The 23,341-nt window shown below is 41.9% G+C and overlaps 9 protein-coding genes across 9 annotated transcripts; 4 read left to right on the top strand and 5 right to left on the bottom strand.

The window, feature by feature from the left end:
* Positions 1–166: 166 nt before the first annotated feature.
* On the top strand, positions 167–3,763 carry IL334_000299 (uncharacterized protein; the record flags this gene model as incomplete). The annotated part of the gene is made up of 10 exons (XM_062932083.1): positions 167–416; positions 480–589; positions 720–969; positions 1,046–1,195; positions 1,264–1,543; positions 1,616–1,736; positions 1,796–2,027; positions 2,095–2,481; positions 2,557–2,665; positions 2,734–3,763. The coding sequence occupies 10 exons, from the start codon at positions 167–169 to the stop codon at positions 3,761–3,763; spliced, it is 2,919 nt and encodes a 972-aa protein (XP_062788134.1).
* Positions 3,764–3,953: 190 nt separating this feature from the next.
* On the bottom strand, positions 3,954–5,817 carry IL334_000300 (uncharacterized protein; the record flags this gene model as incomplete). The annotated part of the gene is made up of 4 exons (XM_062932084.1): positions 3,954–5,285; positions 5,367–5,477; positions 5,548–5,671; positions 5,726–5,817. 4 exons carry the CDS (start codon positions 5,815–5,817, stop codon positions 3,954–3,956), a joined length of 1,659 nt encoding a protein of 552 aa, XP_062788135.1.
* Positions 5,818–6,320: 503 nt separating this feature from the next.
* IL334_000301 (uncharacterized protein) lies at positions 6,321–7,847 on the top strand (the record flags this gene model as incomplete). The annotated part of the gene is made up of 5 exons (XM_062932085.1): positions 6,321–6,349; positions 6,420–6,514; positions 6,569–6,650; positions 6,706–6,793; positions 7,047–7,847. The coding sequence occupies 5 exons, from the start codon at positions 6,321–6,323 to the stop codon at positions 7,845–7,847; spliced, it is 1,095 nt and encodes a 364-aa protein (XP_062788136.1).
* A 249-nt stretch (positions 7,848–8,096) lies between these two features.
* IL334_000302 (uncharacterized protein) lies at positions 8,097–8,949 on the bottom strand (the record flags this gene model as incomplete). The annotated part of the gene is made up of 3 exons (XM_062932086.1): positions 8,097–8,491; positions 8,677–8,779; positions 8,890–8,949. The coding sequence occupies 3 exons, from the start codon at positions 8,947–8,949 to the stop codon at positions 8,097–8,099; spliced, it is 558 nt and encodes a 185-aa protein (XP_062788137.1).
* Positions 8,950–9,500: 551 nt separating this feature from the next.
* IL334_000303 (uncharacterized protein) lies at positions 9,501–10,250 on the top strand (the record flags this gene model as incomplete). The annotated part of the gene is made up of 3 exons (XM_062932087.1): positions 9,501–9,568; positions 9,774–9,882; positions 10,113–10,250. 3 exons carry the CDS (start codon positions 9,501–9,503, stop codon positions 10,248–10,250), a joined length of 315 nt encoding a protein of 104 aa, XP_062788138.1.
* A 397-nt stretch (positions 10,251–10,647) lies between these two features.
* Positions 10,648–12,223, bottom strand: IL334_000304 (uncharacterized protein; the record flags this gene model as incomplete). The annotated part of the gene is made up of 11 exons (XM_062932088.1): positions 10,648–10,712; positions 10,765–10,806; positions 10,860–10,976; positions 11,085–11,169; positions 11,224–11,316; positions 11,370–11,471; positions 11,549–11,664; positions 11,760–11,868; positions 11,923–11,935; positions 12,004–12,118; positions 12,181–12,223. 11 exons carry the CDS (start codon positions 12,221–12,223, stop codon positions 10,648–10,650), a joined length of 900 nt encoding a protein of 299 aa, XP_062788139.1.
* A 404-nt stretch (positions 12,224–12,627) lies between these two features.
* IL334_000305 (uncharacterized protein) lies at positions 12,628–13,706 on the top strand (the record flags this gene model as incomplete). Its single annotated transcript, XM_062932089.1, has 4 exons — positions 12,628–12,770; positions 12,827–12,926; positions 13,133–13,241; positions 13,555–13,706. The coding sequence occupies 4 exons, from the start codon at positions 12,628–12,630 to the stop codon at positions 13,704–13,706; spliced, it is 504 nt and encodes a 167-aa protein (XP_062788140.1).
* Positions 13,707–14,369: 663 nt separating this feature from the next.
* Positions 14,370–17,702, bottom strand: IL334_000306 (uncharacterized protein; the record flags this gene model as incomplete). The annotated part of the gene is made up of 6 exons (XM_062932090.1): positions 14,370–15,278; positions 15,375–15,584; positions 15,646–15,793; positions 15,944–16,530; positions 16,661–17,161; positions 17,253–17,702. The coding sequence occupies 6 exons, from the start codon at positions 17,700–17,702 to the stop codon at positions 14,370–14,372; spliced, it is 2,805 nt and encodes a 934-aa protein (XP_062788141.1).
* Positions 17,703–18,456: 754 nt separating this feature from the next.
* IL334_000307 (uncharacterized protein) lies at positions 18,457–22,814 on the bottom strand (the record flags this gene model as incomplete). The annotated part of the gene is made up of 16 exons (XM_062932091.1): positions 18,457–18,596; positions 18,685–18,946; positions 19,008–19,150; positions 19,214–19,420; positions 19,492–19,681; positions 19,775–19,863; positions 19,951–20,626; positions 20,675–20,778; positions 20,836–20,943; positions 21,004–21,164; positions 21,231–21,352; positions 21,424–21,677; positions 21,745–22,188; positions 22,244–22,402; positions 22,460–22,535; positions 22,584–22,814. 16 exons carry the CDS (start codon positions 22,812–22,814, stop codon positions 18,457–18,459), a joined length of 3,366 nt encoding a protein of 1,121 aa, XP_062788142.1.
* Between the last annotated feature and the right edge of the window lie 527 nt (positions 22,815–23,341).

Genomic DNA, 23,341 nt, shown 5'->3' on the forward strand with positions numbered 1-23,341 from the left:
TGTTGATTTGTGTCATTTTGCTTCTGTTGTTAAGTCTTAGAAAAAATTCTTTATCGTATAACCCCTCTCACGTCAAGGTTTACAGGAGCTTTGGGGAACAGATCGTTACATTGTCCACTTCAATGCATTACCAAAACGTCAGGCGCGATATCACGAGGCATGCAATATGACCTCCTTCCCTTCTTCAGTCGAACATCTCCCTTTAGCCCGTTCGAAACGACATGGTCGGCGCATCGACCGAGAACGAGATGCAGAAGCTCTTCAAGCAGACGGAGCCGTTGATGGGAAAGATGTAGATACTAAAGTGGAAGTTGGAGTAGGTGGGACTATACTAGATTTTGGAAGGAGTGGAGGTGCCGGACTTGAGAGAGGGAAGAAAGGCTGGACATGGGTCTGGGCAAGCGAGGCGAGACAAGGTGAGTCTTGCTCTACTCCAGAAATCAAGAAGGAAGGTTAAAATCCTGACAATTCTTTCACAGACTTGAGATATGTAGCTGGAGAAAAGAGTACTATCCTGTTTCCTGGAACTCATTCCGTGGATGGTGTTGAGAATGTTAAATTACCTTCAAAAGAGATGATTGATTCTTCCGTGAGTTGAAATCGAGATCTTCTACATCTCTTACTATCGAGACAGCTCCCACTGAAGATCTTGAAACTCAACCTCATGACATTATCGTCACTTGGCCAGAATATCATTCGCTAACTTCTACGTGACTCAGACGAAATATATCGAATCACTTTGTTCACCATATGAAAAATACGGACTTCGCGAAGCCCTTTTATCTATTATTGACGATAATCAACCTGAAGCTGGACCATCAAATACATCAAAGTCACCTGCCGGAGCTATAAATACTCCTGAGAAAGACGTGTACGATGGACCGAAAATAGCTATAATCGATAATTCCAGAGCTAGAATTGCGAAGAGTTTGTTAGCCTTTCCTGTGGGTGAAATAGGGCATCATTTGAGTAAGCTCCAATACTTTGATTCAACTTGAATGAGAGATGGAAGTGATAATTGACAATTGCGATCCTAATTTCATAGATATAAGTCCATTCCTTCCTGCTAACAGTACGAAAGTGGATTCAAGAAGTAAATCACATTTCGTACCGACTCATAAAGTAGTTGAACGATTTCCTACTCCCATACTGCAGATCGTTTCTTCACCTGTCGTGTCAAGTGCACGTATAGACCGTGAGCTCATGTCATCTGAGATGTTCTCATCTGCGTTTGTAAATGCTGACTTCTGTGTCGTTCTTAAGGCGAGGCTACAGCCCTACTTATTAGACTCCAATCCACCACACATCTTGTCAATCTGATCCCTGATCACGCCTACGTGCCACCGTCGTCATCTCCACCTGTAATTTCACAAAGGACGGCTCAGCTAAGCTATGAGGATACAGAAGGACGTAGACATGTTGATGCTGCCTTGGACGCCAATGTCTGGTCAAGGGTACTGGTGGTTGATGAATCCGGCGGAGTCTGGTTATGGTGGGAAGAGAAAGAGACGAAGGGAAGTCAAATAGAAAAAGTCTGGAACCTGTATGTCCATCTCGACTCTACCATCGATGGAGTAAATGATTGACATTGAGTTGGCGACGACGACGTGTATAGACGTAAAGTAAGAGATAAAGTGACCGAAGAAAGACATCAATACTTTCAAATCGCTTTCGGAACAAGACCAGGTACGGCGATCGTCCTTTCTTCGAAAGAGGCAGTCATTATCGATATAGATGTGAGTCCATAACATCAGGCTTCAACTTGGCTGAACGTACGTTAATGGACAATGTACAGGATCCTGAACATCCTTCTACTAATCTCTTAACACTCAGAAGTCGAGATCGTCATTTCCTCTCTCTTGATAAAACTGCTTCGGAAAGAGATTCACTTCATGTAGTAATAGCTACTACTCACGAAGTGATGTGGGTAGACGAAGATAGACCAGGAACACCAGTATTGAGCTGGAAGCATGATTGTGGGTCAAAGGACCTACACGTTGCAGTTATACCAGGTCTATCTAGTAAAGGTGAGGATGCTTCGCTGCTACATTCCAAATTTTGAGAAATAATTGTGTACTGACATTCACTTGAAAGACTGGTGTACGATACTATATTCTCCTACTCTATCATTTATCCTATCATTCTCGACCACCAAAACATCCCCTATCAGATCCCTATCAAATCCTTACGCAATCAACCTTCCACTCAAACAGATCAACTCCGTCATACCTTTCTTTCCAGCTTCTTCTAGACATCCAAGAAACCTCATTGGTCTATCGCCTGATGGAGGCGTACATTTAATTCCGATATTTCCCTATGCCAATGCCTTGAACACAAAACGAGAAGGTGGTAGAAAGATCACGGGACTGAAAGCTATTTGGGACGAAGACGTTGGACGCTTCACCAAAAACCATGAGGACCGAAAAGGAGACAGGGCAGAGAAGATTGGTAAAGAAATGGACTTCCGTTGGGCTTGGCTCGGTGAGTCTCTTCCTCGCAACTACGGTCAAACGATATTCGCTTTGCTGAAGTGTCGAACGATTGCCGGTGACGAAGAAATCAACCGACCAGTCAGGTCGACCGGCGAGGAAGTCTATTTCTCCCCCAAAGAATTCGAGAGATACCTTAGAGAATTAGATGCACCGCTAGAACATCTCATGACAGCGTAAGTGAAACCTACTTCTACTTGTTTCAATTACTCCATTCAGATATACTGATTTTGATCACACATAGTGCCGACCTAGCGAGAGATTCCATCTATCCCGAATCAAATGAACAGAGATCACATCTCCTCACTCCCCTTCCTGTTCATCATCAAGCTTCGAGATCGACACTTGAATCATTATCAGAAATTAATATAACCAAATACCTTCCTGTCGTATCATCAATCAACTCAATTCAACCTATTTTCAAGGAGTGTCGACCTCCCATGTCCAATAACGATCCTTTAGAACTTTTCGAAGAATACAAACAGACATATCCCACCTCATCAAGCAATAATCATATATCTCAACTAATACTTGATCTAAGTTTGAGTCGGATTGTCCTATTCTCGGAACCCGTTTCTCCACTTGCACAGAATGCTTTGGAAGAGATGCAACAATCGGAACCTGAAGATGAATTATTTGCTAGAGTGACTGAACAACTGAGCTTAACGGATACGGACCGTTTACCACCTAAAATCAAATTCCATTTCCTCACTCCCAACAATAATCAATTACCACAGGATTATGAGGAGGGTACACGAGCTGAATATGTGCATAACGATATGACCGAATTGCAAGACCCAACTGCTAGAGGGATACTGAATGATTGGAAGATAGGTGATGATCCTTCTTCCCATACATGGTCTTCATGGAGGACAGAGGATCAAAATCACGACGATAACAGCATCGTCGATAACAGCAACAAGTATAATGATGACATCCCATCGTCAATACCTTCTTACTCTCAAATTCAGAGGAGGATCAAACGTCTACCCCCATCAAAATCTAGTGTATCATTCTCGCAACCGTACTTAAATTCGACAGAAACGTTTCATTCCCTTCAATCGAAACCTTCTTCTATGACCAATACAAGTTTACCAACAATGCCACAACTTGGTCAAATGGCAAGGTCTTCTCCTCCACCCATAATGCAAAATTCAAGTCAACAGGACGAGTCCCAATGGGCGGCAACGCAAGTTGAAAGAGGTCCTTTCGGAGGCAGAGAAGGAAGGGAAAAGAAGAAGAAAAAGGAAAAGAAAAGGGTTGGAGGGTTTTAGTGTATATATACGTACACACACATGTACATGTATATACTTATCCACCCAGAGGCTGTTATGGCATATGTGTGTGGTTCTGATCAGTCCAAATGGAATACGGCGGAAAAGTCGCCTGCGACGTATTGTTACATCATTCACGTAGTATAACAAGATACAACAACATTTTCATCCATTGATCCATGTAATTCGCTCATGCCTTCCTTATCCTCTTTTTGACTATCGCATCATCAGGCTTGATTCCCTTCCTCTTTTGTCCTACTTTACTCTGATCTTCAGCTTCCTTTTCTTCCGCAGATTTGACTTTCGCTCTAGTCCTCGCCCTGGAAGCAGCTGTCGAAAGAGGTTTATCATGAGACACTCCATCTTCACTTGCTTTAAGAACTTTCGCTTGTGTTCCCGCCTTGGCCTTGGCCGTTCTGGTCGAGACCGATCGAGTACTCGCGGTTGACGTTGGAGGTTTCGTTTGGGGAACTGTGAGGGATTCCGCAGGGGACGATGAAGTGGTATTTACTGATCGGGGGATTTTCCTACCCAGTGATGTCGATGCGGACGAAGAAGGAAGATTGATAGATGCAGACCGAGATATAGCGTCCGAACGAGCTTTGTTCGACTGACGGGGTTTGGTGAATTTCTGACTCAAATCAACAGTATTCTTTGAGGTTTGTCTTGTTACCCCAGCTGCGACAGAGTTTGCTTTTTTTGACCCTTTTGCAAGAATGTTGAGTGAATCCGCGTCATCACCATCATCAGGTATAATGAGGGTCGGTATAAGTCTACCTTTTCCCTTTTTCTCTGAAGTAAATATCCTATTCTTATTCATCTTCACATGTGCCATATCCAGATCCATTGTCGTGTTTACTTGACGATCTGTAGAGGTAGTTTCTGATCTCGAATTCGTCTGCTTCTTCATTAGATCCAGGTCGCCCAAATACTGCTCATCGGTGGAAGGCCGCTGTCTCCTAGGTGATCGCCTGACCTCTCTTACTTCCTCCACTTGTAAGAGACTATGTTGTTCCTTCGTGTGCGATGCACGACGAGGAGTACTTGGACCTGCTCGAGGAATATCAAGATATTCGATGATGTCAGGTGAAGAAGGAGGCGAGATTTTAGGGGTATTAGGAGGAGATAAGAAACTGATTGATTTCCTGGGTGTTGAAGGTTTGGGCGAAGGATGATGAATGAGAATGGATCCTGGTATATTGGGAGCAGGAGAAAAGAATGAGGTCGCTTGATGAAGACGGCTTGAGTCAGATTCAGGTGGAGGGGTGTGAATGTGAATTTTTGGTTCTACAATCGAATTTGCGAAATATGACTTGAAGAGTTGTGCGAGATTGACAAAGGAAGTATTTAGAGTATGTCGTGAGGCATTGGCAGATGCTATAACTATAGATAGAGGGGTATGCAGTAAGTAATGGAATATTAGGTAGCTTATCGATTGAATAAAAAGAACAGTCAAATCGATAGGTGTCTCGTATGGCTTGATAAGTGGGACCAGTAATTGATGATATAAATGTGATGAAGCCTATCGATTGTCAGCTATTCATGTAATCGCAGAGACTTCGTAGCTGAATGAAGAGGTAGATCCATATACGAGGACACTCACTGCCATTCTCATACAAAGGAATACAGCGCATAAGATGGTTTTGACGGGTGAGTAGAATGGTATCCATCCAAAAAGGGTCGACACAATTGGTCCAATAGTCTGAGCAAGTACCTAAACATCGGTAGTAAGTCAGCTTATAGGGCTGCGTGTTTCACACTCAGACTCAGTAGAGCTGACGTACATATATCACCCAACAAATCAGCCCTTCCCTCATCGCTCTCTTTCTCGTGTTTATGCCTATCCTTCTACCATTAGGTCGGATCCCTCGCAGAGCTCGGAAAGTATCAAGCACGTTCAATAAAAGCCTGACGACACATATCAGCTGCTGGAATCGCCTAATATTTATCCAAGCAGCTCACCATATGGACTGAATCGTTGATCCCCGAGACGAGAGGTAATACCATATTCCTCCTGCTGCAATAAGCGGAAGAATAGAAGTGGAGGTTGACATAATATGACCTCAATTATGTTCTCGTACTCGAATCGGATTGACCATAAGTTGATAAAGCTCTTTACGATCAAGAGTTCCTCCTCAACGTAGGCTGGAATGCGCTAATCCCAAGGTGACACGATTCGTTGCAAGGTTAGAGCAAGCAGAGGAAAAATAAAACAGATGAAGAAAAGTTCGAAATACATTCAGAATCATTTCAGTTTAGTTGATGTTTTCGAAAACACACGCGCATCGAAAACACGTGGCATCGTATTTGCAATGTATGTATGATATATTTTACCTTTATTTAATGTTATTTTATCCCAAATTATCACTGAGCTACACTTCATCTCTACATCTCCCTTCTCTCTCTCTCTCTCTCTCTCTCTTACCTTTCTACCATCTTTTTCATCACCTTCCTTCATCTTTCGTTCCATTCTTTCCGAACACTTTCAAAAACACTCTTTTCTTCTGCTCGTATTTCCTTCTCTCATTGTTGATACCCTTTAGTCACCTCATGTACAATGGCTGTGGATTACAGTCAATTCAAAGGGTGAGCTTATTCTTTCGCCTTTTCCCTTCCACCTGGAATATAGTCTAACGTAACCTTGCACGTAAAACAGTAAACCCTTTCAAGTAGTCTCCAAACTTGGTGTTCGATATACAGGTATATTCGACCATATAAATCAAGACGATCAAACCATCTGTCTGGCGCAAGGTGAGCTATCTTATCATGGACGTCCTGCGATCCTTAGCTAACACGCATGAATAGTGTACAACCATGGTACCGAGGACAGACCTACAGCTAGGAAATTACCTGGTTCCAACAAATCTCTTGGCTGGGTCAGGTTTCAGTGAGTTGACAAGAACCCAGGCGTCGGTACCAGTCAACTGACTTCTTATCGATAGTACTGAATCTATCGAATCCCTTGCCTTAGTCGAGAATTACATTCCTCCAGGTGAAGAAGCTCCTGTTGATCCCATTCTCGCCTCAGTTGTAAGTGTCTCTTCCTGATCCACCCGTCCCTTACTGTCCCAACTCTACTCTTGTCATGCCATTTCCTTTTCAAACCCTTCTATGATGAAGTATTTTTCGGATGTAAAGTGTCTTTCGGGACCGATGTCCGAGAGCGCAAAACCATGTGGACACCTCCGTTGCCTTCCTTCTGAGATCAGTCAATAACACTTCTTATCACCATAATATCCGTTTTCATATATCCATCATCGCTGATTGGATCTTGCAATGGTAGAGTCAAAATGCACCTTCGTCCGTCCACCAAACACAACCACCTCAACAACAACAGCATCAACAACCATCTGCGCCTGCCCCTGCAGCCGCGTCATCATCATCACAATCCCGCAAACAATCATTCGATCTTCCTCCAAAACCCACAGGAGCTGCTATATCTGCTGCTACAGCATTAGATCGAGTTCAGAGATCCCTATCCGATTTACACGTCAACGAAGATCCTAAACCGAGGAGGGGACCTAGAGCTCAACCTATAGAAGTCCCAGATACTGAATTCGATTTCACTGCTGGTAACGAAAAATTCGAAAAGGAAAGAGAGGCTTTGAAGAGTACTGCAGCCAATGGCAATGGTGATGGTCACGCTCAGGATGGAGCGGAAGAAGTTGGGGAACCAGAAGCACAACCTCACCCATCTGCTTTATCTCCAAACCAAGAAGAGAAACCGCCAGCAGTGAAGTATAACAAGTCAAGTTTCTTTGATAACCTTTCGACTGGAACATCCAGAGTGACAAGAGCGGACGAGAGACATCGAAACTTCGATACTTTTGGTGAAGCTGGTGGACCTGCATTCACTCAGCAAGGTTCGTTCAGAGGTAGAGGCAGAGGTGGTTATGGACCACCAGGAGCTGGACCAGGAGGTCCACAAAGAGGTAGAGGTGGTTATGGAGGCAATGCACGTGGCGGTGGTGAAGGCGGTGGTTATCGAGGTGGAAGAGGTGGATATGGCAATAACAATCAAGGTTTTAATGGTGGACAAAGACAACAATATCGTCAACCACAAAGAGAAGAGGCGTTCCAATGAGAAGACAAATCGTAAGAAGTAAGAATAACAAAAGAGAGATGTTGTATATAGATCATATAAATTGGGGACTGAATGTAACATCATTATCATTGAGCGATGAGTGTAACAGATCGTTTGTGATCTAATCATGAATGGACGAATCTGGTCATCTGAAGAGACGTAGAGACCGATTACATACGTCTGACAGTCGCTCCCCGAAGGCATTCATCTGCGAATCTATGCTCTATGAATCTATATTTCTGGGTGTATCTATCCAAACACTTTACTCCAAACGGCATCTACTAGACCTTGTATTGAATTCCCAATGACTGGATAATTCTTATAAAGTGATTTCCAACCTAGAGCTAATAAAGTACCATACAACCCACCTCCAAGAACTTGTTCCCAAGTGTGATAACCCAATTCCTTTCTACTCCATAAACCAAGTATCCAATATCCGCCCACGCCCAAACCTGCCAATAGGGAATAAGGAGAAGGGAGAAGAGTCACGAAAGGGATCAGATAAATGAAATAGAATGTAAGAGCTGTAGAATGGGTTGAAGGCATTCCGTACGTTCGTTTAGGTCGGATCTTGGATGGAACAGATGATGTTGGAGGAGGAGGTGGTGGTCGAGGGTTACGTATTAGGTTTTTAAGAACTTTGGCTAAAGTAGTGAGTGAGAGATAAATTGTATTAGCGAGATCGTCTCTAGTTCTGTCATGGATCTCTGAAAGTAGTGAATATACATGGTTTATTATATTGGATAATGGAAAAATCAAAAGAGGACGATGTTCGAGATACAAAGATCACGAGAACGCAGTGGTTGTTATTTGATAAGAATTGACTCACCTGATAATGAGGAATTCAGAGCCCCAATAGCAAACCATACTACATGTGCGTTCCTAGTGAATAGAATCGCCAATGCTGTTGATAGAGTTACGGTTATATGTGTCTAATAGAGTTTATCCTGCAATAATCAGCATGGGATGGGGGGGGTCCATTACGTTGAGACGATTTCAAAAGGTTGAAGGTTGGTACGACAAGTGTTAGGGCAAGACATACCTCATCCAAGATGTATAACAATAACGAAGGGTAATCACTGGGTTTATGCGGTTTGAACATGTTGATATTATCTTGGTTCGAGTTTAGTGTTTCTAGTGGATAGGCAAAGTCGAGTAACCAGAGATAAACGAAAGAAAGAAAGACTGCAGGGCCAAGTCGGCAGTACTGTACTCCTTGCTATGACTGGAATACGATGGACTACTGTGAGTTGGACGTTCGCGAATCGATACTATCAGATTGCACAACGAAGATAAGATCAGTGATATATGACAGAACAGCAAATTCATTCAAAAGTATCCTTTACTCGTAAGGCACCAATCGGAAATGGGACAAAACGTAATTCCTTCATCCGACGACATCTTCAACTTTTTTTGATTGTTGTTGTTATTCATACTGTTGCCACTATACTAGAAACAAAACAGATCATTGCTCACTAGTTCTCACACCCACTTTTGTAAACTGCATTACCATTCAAATACGGAGTAGAATCGCATCGCAATCAGTAGTCGAGAATCACAAGAATCACTCAAAAGATAATAACGGACGATCATCTGAATTGAGGAAGTCCTATAAGCACGTCTGATTGGAAAGGCAAGAAACGAATAGTTCAAATGTCACCCACTGCAGCATGTTCAGAAGCCAGAGAGGAGCTAATAGCTTGTTTACTGAGGACTGATTGGTGAGTTTGCGGCTCAATTCGACTTGGGTACCATGCACCATTTAACGATCCACTTGAAATACCATTCGATATCATTCCACCCGTTCCTTTCTTTGCTTTCTCAATCAAATCACCGTACTATCTACTATCTGAGATACGTGTATTCAGTCAGCCGCAAAGGTTTCATCCGCTGATCATGCCGAAAATCCCAATTTGGTCATTCCAGCGTATTGAAATCAGGTAGATCACCAACGGAATGTTTACATCATCCTCAAGAATTACCAATACAATGTCAACATTTGATAGCCAGATTTGCAGATTGTAAAAAAGGAATGGTGAGTGGTTTTTCTTCAGAAGACTTTGAATATCTCGCTCTCTCGCTTGAGTATGGAGGCAAGAATCGTCGCGGGCGGTCACAATCAAGAACAACCGTTGGAACGTCTCAATTACTTGATTCACTTACGTTTCCTTCTCGATTCATTCATATTCTCCTTATGCTCTTGATCTTGCAACATATATCAAAGGCTCTCTTTGCTGATAATCAATAATGTAATCAATCATATAGCTAGATATGAGAAGGCGTTTTCGTGGAAATCATCTTTCCGAATCAGCAAAAGCAAATGCAAGAGGAGAAATCTTGAATCAAGGAACAGTAGATATCATACCTGATAGAACCGCAGAAGAGGATCCCAGGAGAAGATGATACTGAGTATTAGAAACGAATAGAGATGTGTATAACATGTAACACCATTCTTCATAAAGTCAAATTTCGTGCGATGATCGGTTGGTCACTTACTCAAGGTGATTATCCAGGCATCGAATTCTTGCTCTCCTCTCGAGCCCATTCAGGTGTCAGTCGTCCCAATGGGTGTATTTCCGGTTCCTCAATGGTTTCCGGATTTTTCTTTATTGCGCAGCTGCATATTTTCACATCTGAACAAACGGTATGAGACTTAATGCGGGGTATCGATCGGACACGGGAAAATCATACAACTTGAATACAATATTTTTACAATCATGAAATACCTTAAGCAGCACGATACCTCTTCTCAACTACTGTATATTATGACCCTATCAACGATAAAAACCGCCGATATCGCCTAATCATCGGTCATTTTAGCAGGGATGAAGAATGTTAAAACTCCTCCAGCTTCATTCAGTTCTCCTATACGAATTGTGAGCGATCGCTGACTTTTATGGGTATTAGGAAAGCTGACCTATATAGACGTATGCAATGAGGCAGTGATCTTCACAGATACCTATATGCACGTCAGCTGATACTTTCGACGGGCGAGAGAGGCTACCAACTCACAAGCGATTGCTGTACCTCCAACCAAATGCGATGTAAGGAATTTTAGCAGTCCTTTGATTGATACTGAGGTCGTGAACATCTGATTGGGCGGAGGCGGGGGGTTACTATCGTCATTTGCTACACATGGGTACAAGAATGTAAGCGAAACTCCTCGATGCGCTCGTGAAGTGGAAGGAGAATTTGAAGCGAATCAGTGATGATGGAAGATTATAAAATGATACTCACATGTAGCAGTAGGTACACTCAAATTTTTCCAGGTAGTCGTCAAGTTAACTCTTGATGATTTCGCCGTCAATTCCAGCGTTCCATCCTGATATGCACAAGTCAACTTCATTGTTTTCGTACTGATCTGGAACGAGCTTACATGATTGGCTGAAACTTTCACATCATCCGCTACGTGACTCAAACGCGATACTATATTTCTCAATTCTAGTAGATTGGGTAATACGACATGAATCTACGATAATGCCTGTCAGCTGATATTGCGCTTCTCAGAAGTGTTCAGCTGACATCGGGTTGTGGACATAGTGGTTCATTCAACTCAGCTTGTCTTTTGGGGGAGAGGATTTTTACCGGTATCTCATGAGTGATTGACATTGGTTTTCTTTGTGCCTAGACAAAGTGAATCAGCTAACTCACGACACACACGCTATCGTTAGCTGATCTTTGATATGACCAGTATGACCTACTGTATATCCACGAATTTCAAATGCCCAAATTGGTTGTTGACCTTTTTTGTTCAATTTAAGTGTCACATCTGATTCCGTTAACGAAGCAGTATTTCTAGATTCATTTACGCTTCCAACTACATACGACCCATATCAGCCTTTCGACAAGTCTCAAATATGAACCCCTTTACACAGCTGTGAGGGTCCAATTTGAAGTGCAAATGGCACTCACCTGAGCTATCTGCGCTTCTCAATACTTTCAATAATGAGTCCAGGTGAAGTTCCAACCATATCTCGTTATTCGCATTCGACTCGATCTTGTATGCGTCGAAAAGGGTTGACTAGATGATGATTGTATAAGCTAATTCTCCGTATTAGGTTTCAAGCTAGCTTACCACTTTGACCTGTCTGGTAAAATTCAGATTAGCTATTTTCACTACCTGAAGAGTATCTGGTCATTAGGGAAGCTGACTCACGACCATACTTGCACACCAGTTGAACTTTCATTTCCTGGTACGATAAAATGAACTTGTTCGGGTGATAATCGAATCACGCATGATCTAGCTAAAGCAGCTAGAGATCGAGTGATCTCTAAATCACTCATCAGCTACATACACCTTTGACAAGAGTCTCGTGACGAGCAGCTGACTTACTATGGAGTAAGCCGACATTGGAAATAGCTGTTCTGAACCTCATCGTTCTTCCTTCTTCCTCCTTCTCTCGGTTATAACCAGGTGCGCTTCTTTGATCAGATTCTGGTGAGCTGAGCGCCTTTCTTCTCCTCCCAGAACATGTGACACTAGAATGCCTAGATATACCCTGTCTATCTTTGTGCTCGTACTCTCGCTCAAGTGGAAATGGGGAAGGAATGAACACACGCGGCAAATAAAGAAAGTAATGTTCACATTTGTCAATCTTTCCAAAATAGTCCAATCAACCGAATGAAACCAAATGGACAACCTCCACCCTCACACCTCAAAAGCACGGAGATATAATGTGATTCAGGTGGATGTGGCAGTTGAATTGATTCCGTTGATCACCCTCAAACACAGCTTACGAGTATCCATCGCGTCTCTCCATGCTGTCATCATCAATCGTGAATGCAATCTTCTTGCACAGCTTGTCAATATTCTCACTTCCTGTTGGCATCAAGCAGAAAGTTTATCTATAACAGTGTCAATAACAGCATACCTCGCACTCTTCATTCATCACATTACCTCCATATATTCAAATCACACATCATGTAAGCATAGCTCAGCTATTGATTTTGAGGGCTAGCTAATACGACGCGAATGGTAGGTCCTCAGAACCTTATGATCCTTATATCCCAGCTGGAAGTGCAGCTCCTGCCGCTGGTGGAAGTGGTGCGCCCGCACAAGGTGGTCAACAGAACAAGAAGGTAAGTCAACAATCGACTGGCAGACCTGACGACAACAAGAGTTCTGAAGCTGATCATGTTATTCCTTTCATCTTTTCAAATAATCTCAACGTTATCCGCTGTCACTTGCTATCGACTTGCTTCACGTCACTTACTATCAACGCCAATCTTCATGGTACCGACGAACTTGCCAATCTCACTCCCGTGACCACTCGCTCGCCACGTAGATCGCGGCAATCCAACAACAAATCGATGAAACAGTCAACACAATGCACGACAATATCCAAAGAGTCGCTGAGAGAGGAGAGAGGTTAGATGCTTTACAGGACAAGACTGGTGAGTTTCAAACGTGTAATCGGGGTGCATTTCACTGGAAGAGGAGTATTTTTGTAAAACTTGACTGGGAAAGACAAATGATCTGGGTAGATGGGAGACCGGCCAATGGAATCCCGAATATGATTCTGGTGTAACGTTCGGATGTACGGTTGAAGAACATCGACAGGGAGATAGTCCAGGCGCTAAGGGATTGGCCTCAGAGCGTTCTTCCTATCAAGCCTTCCATCTTCACTTTCTTCAATCATTATCAGCCTGCACCTGTTGATCCAGACAAATATACGTTCAATCGCTAACCCAATATTCATAATCTCAGACACACTCGCCGTATCAGCTCAAGGATTCAGGAGAGGAGCTAATCGAGTTCGTAAACAAATGTGGTGGAAAGATATCAAAATGAGAATTATCATTGGTGTTGGTATTGCAGTATTGATAATTATCATTGTTGTACCAATTGTCAAAGCGTGAGTGATTTCACTCTCCCTCTCTCATGGTTTGACCGAATTCAACCTACTTATGGCAGAGTAAAAAGCAATTGACTGATAAGATTTACTTTGGGCTTTATATGTAACAGCGTACAAGGCAAATAATCTCTTCTTCGCTTCTCGAACCCTCAATCCAGACGGGTCGCTGGGCTGATTCCCTCTACCTCTTTTTTATATATATACCACGAGTCCTGTAGTTCAATGTATTTTAGTTTTTCTGCCTTTGTTTCTCCAACTAAAAAGCTTAGAGGTTCTTGACGGTTTTTACGAATGTATGCCCAGCGATGAATTTTAGCTTTTGTTTCACCTAATTGTTTGGCTCACAAGAGGTTAAACGGAAATCAATGTGAAAGTCAAGAATCGGAGTCCTTCCGTGAAAGCGCACACATAACTTCAAGTCAGTTCCGCAAATAAATAATCGCAAAGAACAAACATGATGAAGTTACATGAGATAACATGATGGGTTTTGACAATAATCTACAAGCACATAGACGAATTAACATATATTATCTTTAGTAAACAAGGTGTTCAGACAAATTTTAATCAAATGACATGCTAGATCTAAACACATTGAAGAAGACCCCAAACCCAAGCAGAAAGCCCAAATTCGCCGTATCAGGAAACGGGACAAGATGATCGGTGATGATCAATTATGCTGTTCGCCCCAACGAAACCACCTTATTCCTAATCCCGCTTGCGGTGATTGTGGTTGCGCTTGTGTTTGTGTTTGTGTTTGCGTATGCGTCTGATGTTGATGTTGAGATTGTGGAACTGTGTGGGAAGGCGAGTTAGGTGAATTATGAAATCGATCAGGACTTGGCATCGGATTTGAATCCGTTATTGATGAAGATTGTCTGATACCAGTAGAATATCTTACACCCGTATCAACCCTTTGAGCTATTGGCGATTGATTGGCGTCCCAGTATCCACCTGGCATATTGAGTCTTTGAGGTATGGCTTCTCTTGGTCCGAATGGTCTTTCTCCCCCTCCTCCCCCTCTTCTTCTGTTTCTTCTTTCGTCCGTTGAGCTTGAACTGTCGTTTCTTAAATCCGGAGACATGTTGATCCCATTACCCATGAGATTCGTCTGAGTATCTCTTCTTGTAGTTCTTCGCGATTCCGTCGTGATCGTCGTTTGGGGAGTCAAGAAATTAGGTGTAGGATTAGCGAACACCATTGAAGGTAAACCTGGAACTGCGATTGATCCATTATCACGTAATGTAGGTGCTGAACCTCTTCTATAGACATATCCATTCCCTGTTGAATCTCCACTTCCATTCCTCCTGTTGATATTTGGACTCATGTTATAATGAGAATTAGGATATATCAATCCACCTCCAAAGGGTGAATGGAACAAAGGAGGTGATGTAGTTCCAGGAACAGTGATTGAGCTTGTTGAAGATGAACCTGAATCTCTTCGGAAGGAAGTGGAATCACTTTCTCCTTCAGCAGCTAAGATTGATACCAAGTAAACTTCATTCAAATACCTTCGAAGTTCATCTACTTTATGTCCTGAGAAAACACAAAATGCTGATCTTTGATGTTCGTTGAAGCTCTATACCGGTCAGAATGACATGTCGCACAAGTCAAGTCAGCTCCACAGTCAGAAAACAATCCGAATCGGTCGGACAGCAAAGAGAGTCTCACTTACATCAGGTGGAGCCCTGCAGAAATGCTGCAACTCATCTTTCTTGAAAGAGCTTACTCCAGTCAAACTGAGATGTTTCAAATGTGGGAGTTTGTTCAACATATGTGATATAGCTTTGACAGATAAATTATCGCAATAAGAAAGATGGATCCGTTCCAAGGAAGTGTATCTCTCCACTAAGGCGTAGAGGGACTCGTCCGTTATTTTGATGACCTAAGACGAGGATGGTATATGAGCTAAGATACCCGATTGGCTGCAACCTTAATTTACTCACTTTGACCAAACCCACTCTCCTCAATTTAGGCATGTTCACACCTAGTTCCGTTATTGACTCATCTGTTAAAAGATCACAACAAGCTAAATCAATATATCTCAGTCTTGTACAGGATTTAGACAGGCGGATGACACCTGCGTCGGTAATCCTATAAAATTGAAATATAGCGTTAGAAGATATGTAACAGCCATGTTGAATTACTCTGTACTGGCCACTTGGGTGGGTTTTGAACAGCAATCGAAGACATCCGCATGCTCAAACGCCAAGGAATCCAGTCAAGTAGAACCAAGGAACTTACAATTTTACATGACCCAAGTGCAAGTAATGTAAATGTTTACCCAGTTTTTCGATACTTTCCAATGATTTATCGGTCAAGTTTGAGCATTTCGTCAGAGTCAACGTTCTCAATTTTGGTGCGTTTGGAATCAAGTTTTCGATAGCTTTATCACCTAAATTCGTACAACCTGTAAAATCAATTACCCTCAAGTGATCCAACATTTTCGAACTAGGTCGTAGTATATCTAAATGTGATCTTCCCTGATCTCTGTTGTGATTGTATTTACTCGTTGAATCGATTGTGGATGCAGTTGATGATGATGACGATGATGTTGGAATAGGTAAATTTATCGATTGAGCTAATTTGATTATTTCATCATCTGAAGCGTATCTCATTTCTTCTAAATTCGGTATACTATCTTCAGTCAATTCTAAACAATTATTTAACTTCAATTCACGTAAATGAGTTGAATTCAAGAATATCGAATAAACCACTGAATCCGACGTTGAAATGACATCTTGAAGATCTAATTCTAATAATAAATCACAATTTTGAACGAGTGGGATTAATGAATTAGCTGTTATTCGATGACATCCTATGAATTTTGCCTGTAGAGTGTGGATTTGGCCGTAGTCAGCATCTCTTTTTAGTCAAGTAAACGACATCTTCATCATGTGAAAACCTGACAGAAAACCCTAATGGGAAGACAATGCCAAATGAAAAAAAAAATCAACTCACTCTTCTTAACGATTTACAATATTTAGCTAAACCTAAAACACCTTGATCGCCTAACAATTTACATTCAACCAAATTAACAGCTTGTAATTTGATGCAATGTTTCGATAGTTCATATACGACATCATCATTGACAGCTAAGACACCACTGAAATCGACCGAAACTAATTCTGGCATTTCTTTGATGACAGCCATGATGGCGTCTGGTGATAATTGATTTGATCCTGTTATAGTCAATCTTTCTAATCTCTTACAAGATGATATTCCCAAGAGCAGTTCATCGGTTAAAGTGTTTGACAGTTGACTCAGATGTATCCGTCGAATGGAATCTGAATAAGGTAGAGTTTGTATTGGAGATGATATAACCCTTATTAATGATGCTAATGTATTTGATGTAGTGATATTGGGTCTTGACCATAATAATGAGAATGCACATAGACACCATGATCTTGACACTAATAATGATGATAACAAATCATCATTGTCAGGAAGTAGTCGTAGAATCTATTGATTCCCCAATGTTAGTCAGCATCGCACCCCGTTTGTTCGAGTGTCTATCTAATCTTTCAGTTGAGATAGAGATGATTGTACTCACTTGGATCAGTATTTCAGGTGGCAATCTAGCTGCTAAACCATCCATGTCCATGTCTTTTCCTTTTCCCTTTCCTTTACTTTTATCTATACTTCTACTATCCGCATTCTCATCTTCATTAGAAACACCACCTGTCATATCTAACCAAGATTTGGGTTCTTCTATTTTGATTAAAGATTTACTTTGATCATCTTCTTCATCATCGGATGAGATCGATGTACTACTTGGAGTAGCAGTGTATACTCTTCCAGGTACATTTCTAGGTGAATCATTATATGAATTTCTTGAAGAAGATGGTTGAGGATATCCTTGTGGGGGCGAGGAAGTTGATGTTCTACCACGTTCACGTTCATGTTGGTGATTACGATCAGATATCGATAATCCATTCAATGCAGGTATCAACGATAGATGCCGTGGTATAGGTGAGTATATCTCATTGGACCGCTGTGTCATATTGAATCTAGTTACAGTCTTCTCTTCTATTCTTTCCTCTTATATTATATGGGAATGGATGATAAATGCGATTTGTCGAAAATGACTAATTATAAATCAAGTATCTTTTCTTCTTCTTCTTCTTCTTCTTCTTCTTCTTCTTCCACTTTATTCTTCATATATCCGACATCCAAATAGCTGACGTCTTATATACACATGCACACATACACTTCACTTCCGTTTGTCTTGATGAGTAAAGCAACTTCTATCAGATTCGCAAGTTCAAGGTTTCGTCTGTTGTGAGTTGCGAGGTGATCGGCGGAGAATACCGGGATTGAAAATAAGAGATATTTAGTTACAGATCACTCTGTTCGTGAGCTTGACAAATGTTCTGCTTTGCAATGTGCGAAAACTAGTGAAGGAGTATACGTTCTTTGAGGTTGAAGCGGCGGTGAAATCGAGATGGAACAAAGGATTTTGAAGAATGAATCACTGGAATCTGTTTAAAACTATAAAATAACGTTTTTCGCTTTCTCTTTCTTTTCTCGTCATCCACATATCATGAAAAATAACGTAAAAGCAGCAAGGATGAGAAATGTCTAATTGCAACTGAAATTAGCCATAAAACTCTGATTAAGCTATCAAAGCGATATCATATTCTCAAACCTCCAACATCGGAACGAACGAGTCATGTACGCTTATCGAGACGTTCGAGCTACATGTCCTCAGACTCAGACGAGATCACTCATGAAACCACCAAGACTCGCATGCATGTCTATATACCTGACACTTTAGCATAATCGGCAGGATTGAACCTCCTGTGAACAGCTTTGATGACGTATAACGGGAATGAAGAGAATGCTACGATGATAGCTACTTTATAAGCGAACTGCTTTGATAGCACGAATGAAAGATCTACGACAAGCAGTGTACCGTTCAAAGATCAGCTCTTCTTCCCATTGATTACATATACTCAAATGCAGAGTGGAGGAGTGGGACTTACCAAAGTAAGCAGGTAAAACAGCCATACTACCGAAGTATAGGACTGCAGTGCCTAATTCACTCAAGATCATATACGTATGCCAAGTCGTTACTTCCAACGCTACCATTATCAATTCGTTGATTACCAGAGCAGAGAATGATATAGCCACTATATGCAGGAATTCAGATTCGAATAAGAGCAAAGACAGAAGCATGATAATCCCTCCTTGATATACTGAAATGAGCAACCAAGTGAAAAACGTTTTGTACGATAATGATCGACCCTTTAGTCTCCCCTTGTCAGTTGAAGTTCCGGGACTGAACTGGACCACTAAGCTGACTCACCTTTGTGAGATCCTTGTATAGCTCAGGATACAGTAATGCTAAGTCCTCATTGACATCTTTGTCCAAGACCAAGGAAAATACAGGGGCCATAGTATATAAGGTGGCATAACCGACCTGCAGCCATCCTTGATAAAGCGCAATGGCTGTAGGATGGTTCATGGGATCAGCCCATATAGCCTTCATCTACGTACTCGGCAATCACTTACGAGCGAAAAAGAAGATACTACTGAAAACAGCTTGAATGACAGCTATGATTAATCCTCTATGAATGACAAATTGACTTAATTTCGCAGATCGTTTATATGAATTGCGTCCGTGCCATAAGAGTAACTTGGTAAGATATGAGAATTGGTTGATTGAGAAATCAGCTGAAAGTGAAGCTTGTTTTCCTTCTTTTCCTACTATACCGACGCCTTTCGGATCACAGCAAAGTCAGAAGGCAGCATCCAACCAGAACTTTCAGGACCAAAATAGAGTAGCTTACCGACATCTGCAGCTTGGATCATACTGACATCATTTCCACCATCACCGATACAACAAACAGTCTTCTTTGTGTACTCCCTTATCAGCCTTGCAACATCTGCTTTCTGAGTAGGCGAGCATCGGCAAGCTACAACAGTTGGCAGCTGCGTAGCTAGGTGAACAAATTCTGGGCGGAACCGATCCAGACAGAGCTGCGGAATGCTGGTTAGCTAATTTTCCTCTTGTGGAGCTGGCATTGATATATTCTGCTTGAGCACAGTTCAAAGAGAAAAATGAACTCTCACCTGGAGTGACTCTCCATCAATGACTAAACAAGCATCTAATTTCGCACTAAGGAAATCCAGCATATCCCTAACTTGATCAGACGATGTCACTACGTCAATGACCCTTCGTCAGCGAAATCCTCTTACCATTTTGACCAGCATGTTGATACCATAAATGAAAAACACTGTAAACTCACACTTGGCAGCTTGATGTATGTATTGACCTCTTCCAACCAATTTACTTGAAATAGCGATATTCGTAGCGGTCTCAATCTTATCACCTGTCAACATCCATATTTTCAACCCTGCATTCCTTAATAATTCGAGTGTTGATTTGACATCTTCTTGTAATTTATCTTCGACACCCGTCAAAGCTAATAATTCTAATTCATTTTCCAGACATTCTGTCACCACTTTTGCTAGTTCAATTGATCTTTCTTCACCTGAAACTAATTGTGCTTTCTTATATCTTCTATCAAATTCGTTAAATGATGAATCTGTTAGTTTTTTTCTTCCTAGTACTAAAGTACGTAAACCTTCTCTTGCCATATTGCCGCATTCTTCTTCTAGCCAATCATTCTTCTGCACCAATTTAGCCATTATTGTATCAGCACCTTTTTGAATAAAAGTGATTATTCCACTTGATCGTTCGCGTACTATGATTCCCATTCTCTTAGATTCCGAGGTGAATGGGAATATGTACAATACATCGTGAATGTACTCGGTACCTGCAGTGGACAAGACTGTCATGGATGTTCGATCTCGATGTATCAGTCGAACTCCGACCGATTCAACCCATTCCACTATCGCTACTTCATCTGGCGAGGAAGCTTGATACGTTACGGAGCCATCATCATTGGTTACAGGCGTCACCTACGACAAAGTCAGCATCGCTAGACAATTTATGATCATGGGACCTACATTATGACATGTAGCTAGAGCCATTACCGCATCTCTAACTCTCGATGACATATCACGTCTACCACGACCAGGTATTGCGCTCATCGAGCTCTTTCTTCGTTCCACTAAGAATTGGTCAGCCACAACATGCTTGCAGGATGAACGCGATGCACAAAACTCACTGGTACCGTCCTGCTCATTTAGAGCCTGAGATGTGAGATGAGCGACCTCGTCCATTGAATCCCACCCGAACACAAGGGTGCCCATATGCAATTTCTTTAACTCCATTTCTAAATAACGGAATGTCAGCTATACTCCTATACTGATCTCAGCAGTGTTCGAGAGCTTACCATTTCTTGTTAGGGTACCAGTTTTATCACTCAAGAGATATTCTACTCTACCCAGTTCTTCCGGTAGAGTAGAAGTTCGAACGATAGTTTCAGGTATTTCAGGATCATTATGTATTTGATGGGCATATACAGTTTTACCCATATCGAGATTCACTCGTAAACTGACCGCCGTAAAAATAAGCTTGTACCACCTAAATTGGCGAAAAGATACCATAGATCCAGCTTACCTGATAGGGATGATTGATGAAAACAAGATCAAGAATCGGAATACGTAAATATACCATTGACCTCTAAATCCATTCAAGGCGACTAGGAACACTGACAGAGCGAAAGTGACAGTACATAGGATCTGGAGGCAACGTTATATATCGAGTTGAGCGGGGTTTTCACAACGCAATCGATTGTACATTGTGAACTCACTTTAGCCATTTTATTGACTTCTTTCTCCAGTGTACCCATCTTAGTCTCCGGTTCACTAGTATTAAGGACTGCTCTAGTCTCTTTTCCTGTGTACGTCACTAAACCAACTGCTGAGCCAGCTGCAAGAACCGTATTCGCCCATAAGACATTTTCGACCGAAAGTGGGATTGTAGTTACCTCTTGTGGTCCTGGAGTGAGAGAACGAAGAGTCAAAATACCGTAGAATGTATGGATATCTTTAATGGGCGGGTCGGCTATACGAACAAGATATTGATTGGGCTCAGCTATGATAACGATCTGGGATCGTGGTTGACGACTGACCATATAGACTTCCTTCTGCTGAACCAACGCCTTTTTCACCCAATTGTTGGGTCTCTCCAATCGCTACTCTCAATTTCCAATCTGTCTCACCATCCAATTGATCAGTCCGGATGAAACACGTTCCTTCTTCTTCACTAGTAGTCAACAAGACCATATCTGCGGGAATACGTTGATTCTTTTCTAACAAGACCATATCTCCTACTTTTATAGATGAAGCAGGTGTTGACCTTGTTTGTGGACGAGGTAATGAAGGTGATATAGGGGGTTCACCAGGTAGTGGGGAATAATGATGTAAGGGTGATGGAGGTTGAGGTAGGAGAACAAGATATCGAGTAGAATTAGCTTCTCTATCTCTTATATATCGTTGATAATCATCATATGCTTCTTTGCCCATTGTCACTGCTAATACGAATGCCAACGGAGCAACATACGTAACGATATAGCCTATCATAGCATATCAACACAAGGCATTTGGAAGTCAAGGTTCTGCATCACTTACCTATTTTGAGAGCAGGAACAAATTGCGATAAAGCGACGACCAGAAAATAGAAATTGAAGAAGAACTTGAACTGCTCGTAAAATACCAGAGGTAAAAAAGTAACAACGCTATATTTCTGATTACGGACGATATTTGGAGGAAAAGGGGATTTGTTTGATGCTACACAAAACATTAGGCCCATTACATCGACAGCTGGAAAGAGCTGGCTAGCCTTACAGGATGACTGAAGAGGGATCGTTCGTGATCCATTTTTACCCTTCCCACCGATATTTACGTTTTCCGGTCGTTTATTCTACTCTGCTATCAGCTTGATGTATTACTTTACGAGATGAAACCTCACCTCATTGCGCTCGTCAATGCCATCCATTCCACTGTACCCTAAAAGAGCCTCTTCTTCATCCGCATCACTAACCCTCTTCTTCTTTCCTTTTCCATGTCCGACTCCTAGCCTGCTCCTGTTTGGTGGATCGTCCGCGATATTAGGTTGAGATGACATCGAGGGTCCAGAGATAGACGATCGCTGAGAGATGCTCTGCAGAGGGTAGGAGGAAGAGTTGAGAGGACGTGACATGCCTATAGTATTAACGTGAGGGCATGGTTATATTGCTAGAGCCAGAAATTTGGACAATTCGGTAATTGATTCAAAAGCGATTGAGACAGAAAGACTGCCTTTGCGAATGCGAGATGTGGCTGGATTAGTTGTGCTTCAGGATCTCTGTTGATGCCTTGATTACTGTACGAGATCCTTGATGGTTGTTTGTGCTGGTCACTTCATCTCCTCTGCTCATCGTCATCTTTTGATCCTTTCACCTGTCACCTTTGCTGTCTTGAACATTGTCAACAACGGACATTCCCTTTGATCTCCGTCCACCACCTCTGAACTGTGCACCGTACGTAATCTCGGCAATTCACGATTGGGTTTTTATCCGGCGGTCTTTGCGGGTCCAAAAACTTTAATGAAAATGACGGGGTAAAATCAACCAAACATGACACTTTCAATTCATCGAAAATCTCATCCTCGCCCATCACTCCCAAATAGAAATCGTTGTACATATCATATATTCCCTTCATCTCTGTCATCTCCCCCCTCCTCGAACT

Source organism: Kwoniella shivajii, chromosome 1, assembly GCF_035658355.1.
Source record: "Kwoniella shivajii chromosome 1, complete sequence".
Classification (NCBI taxonomy): domain Eukaryota; kingdom Fungi; phylum Basidiomycota; class Tremellomycetes; order Tremellales; family Cryptococcaceae; genus Kwoniella; species Kwoniella shivajii.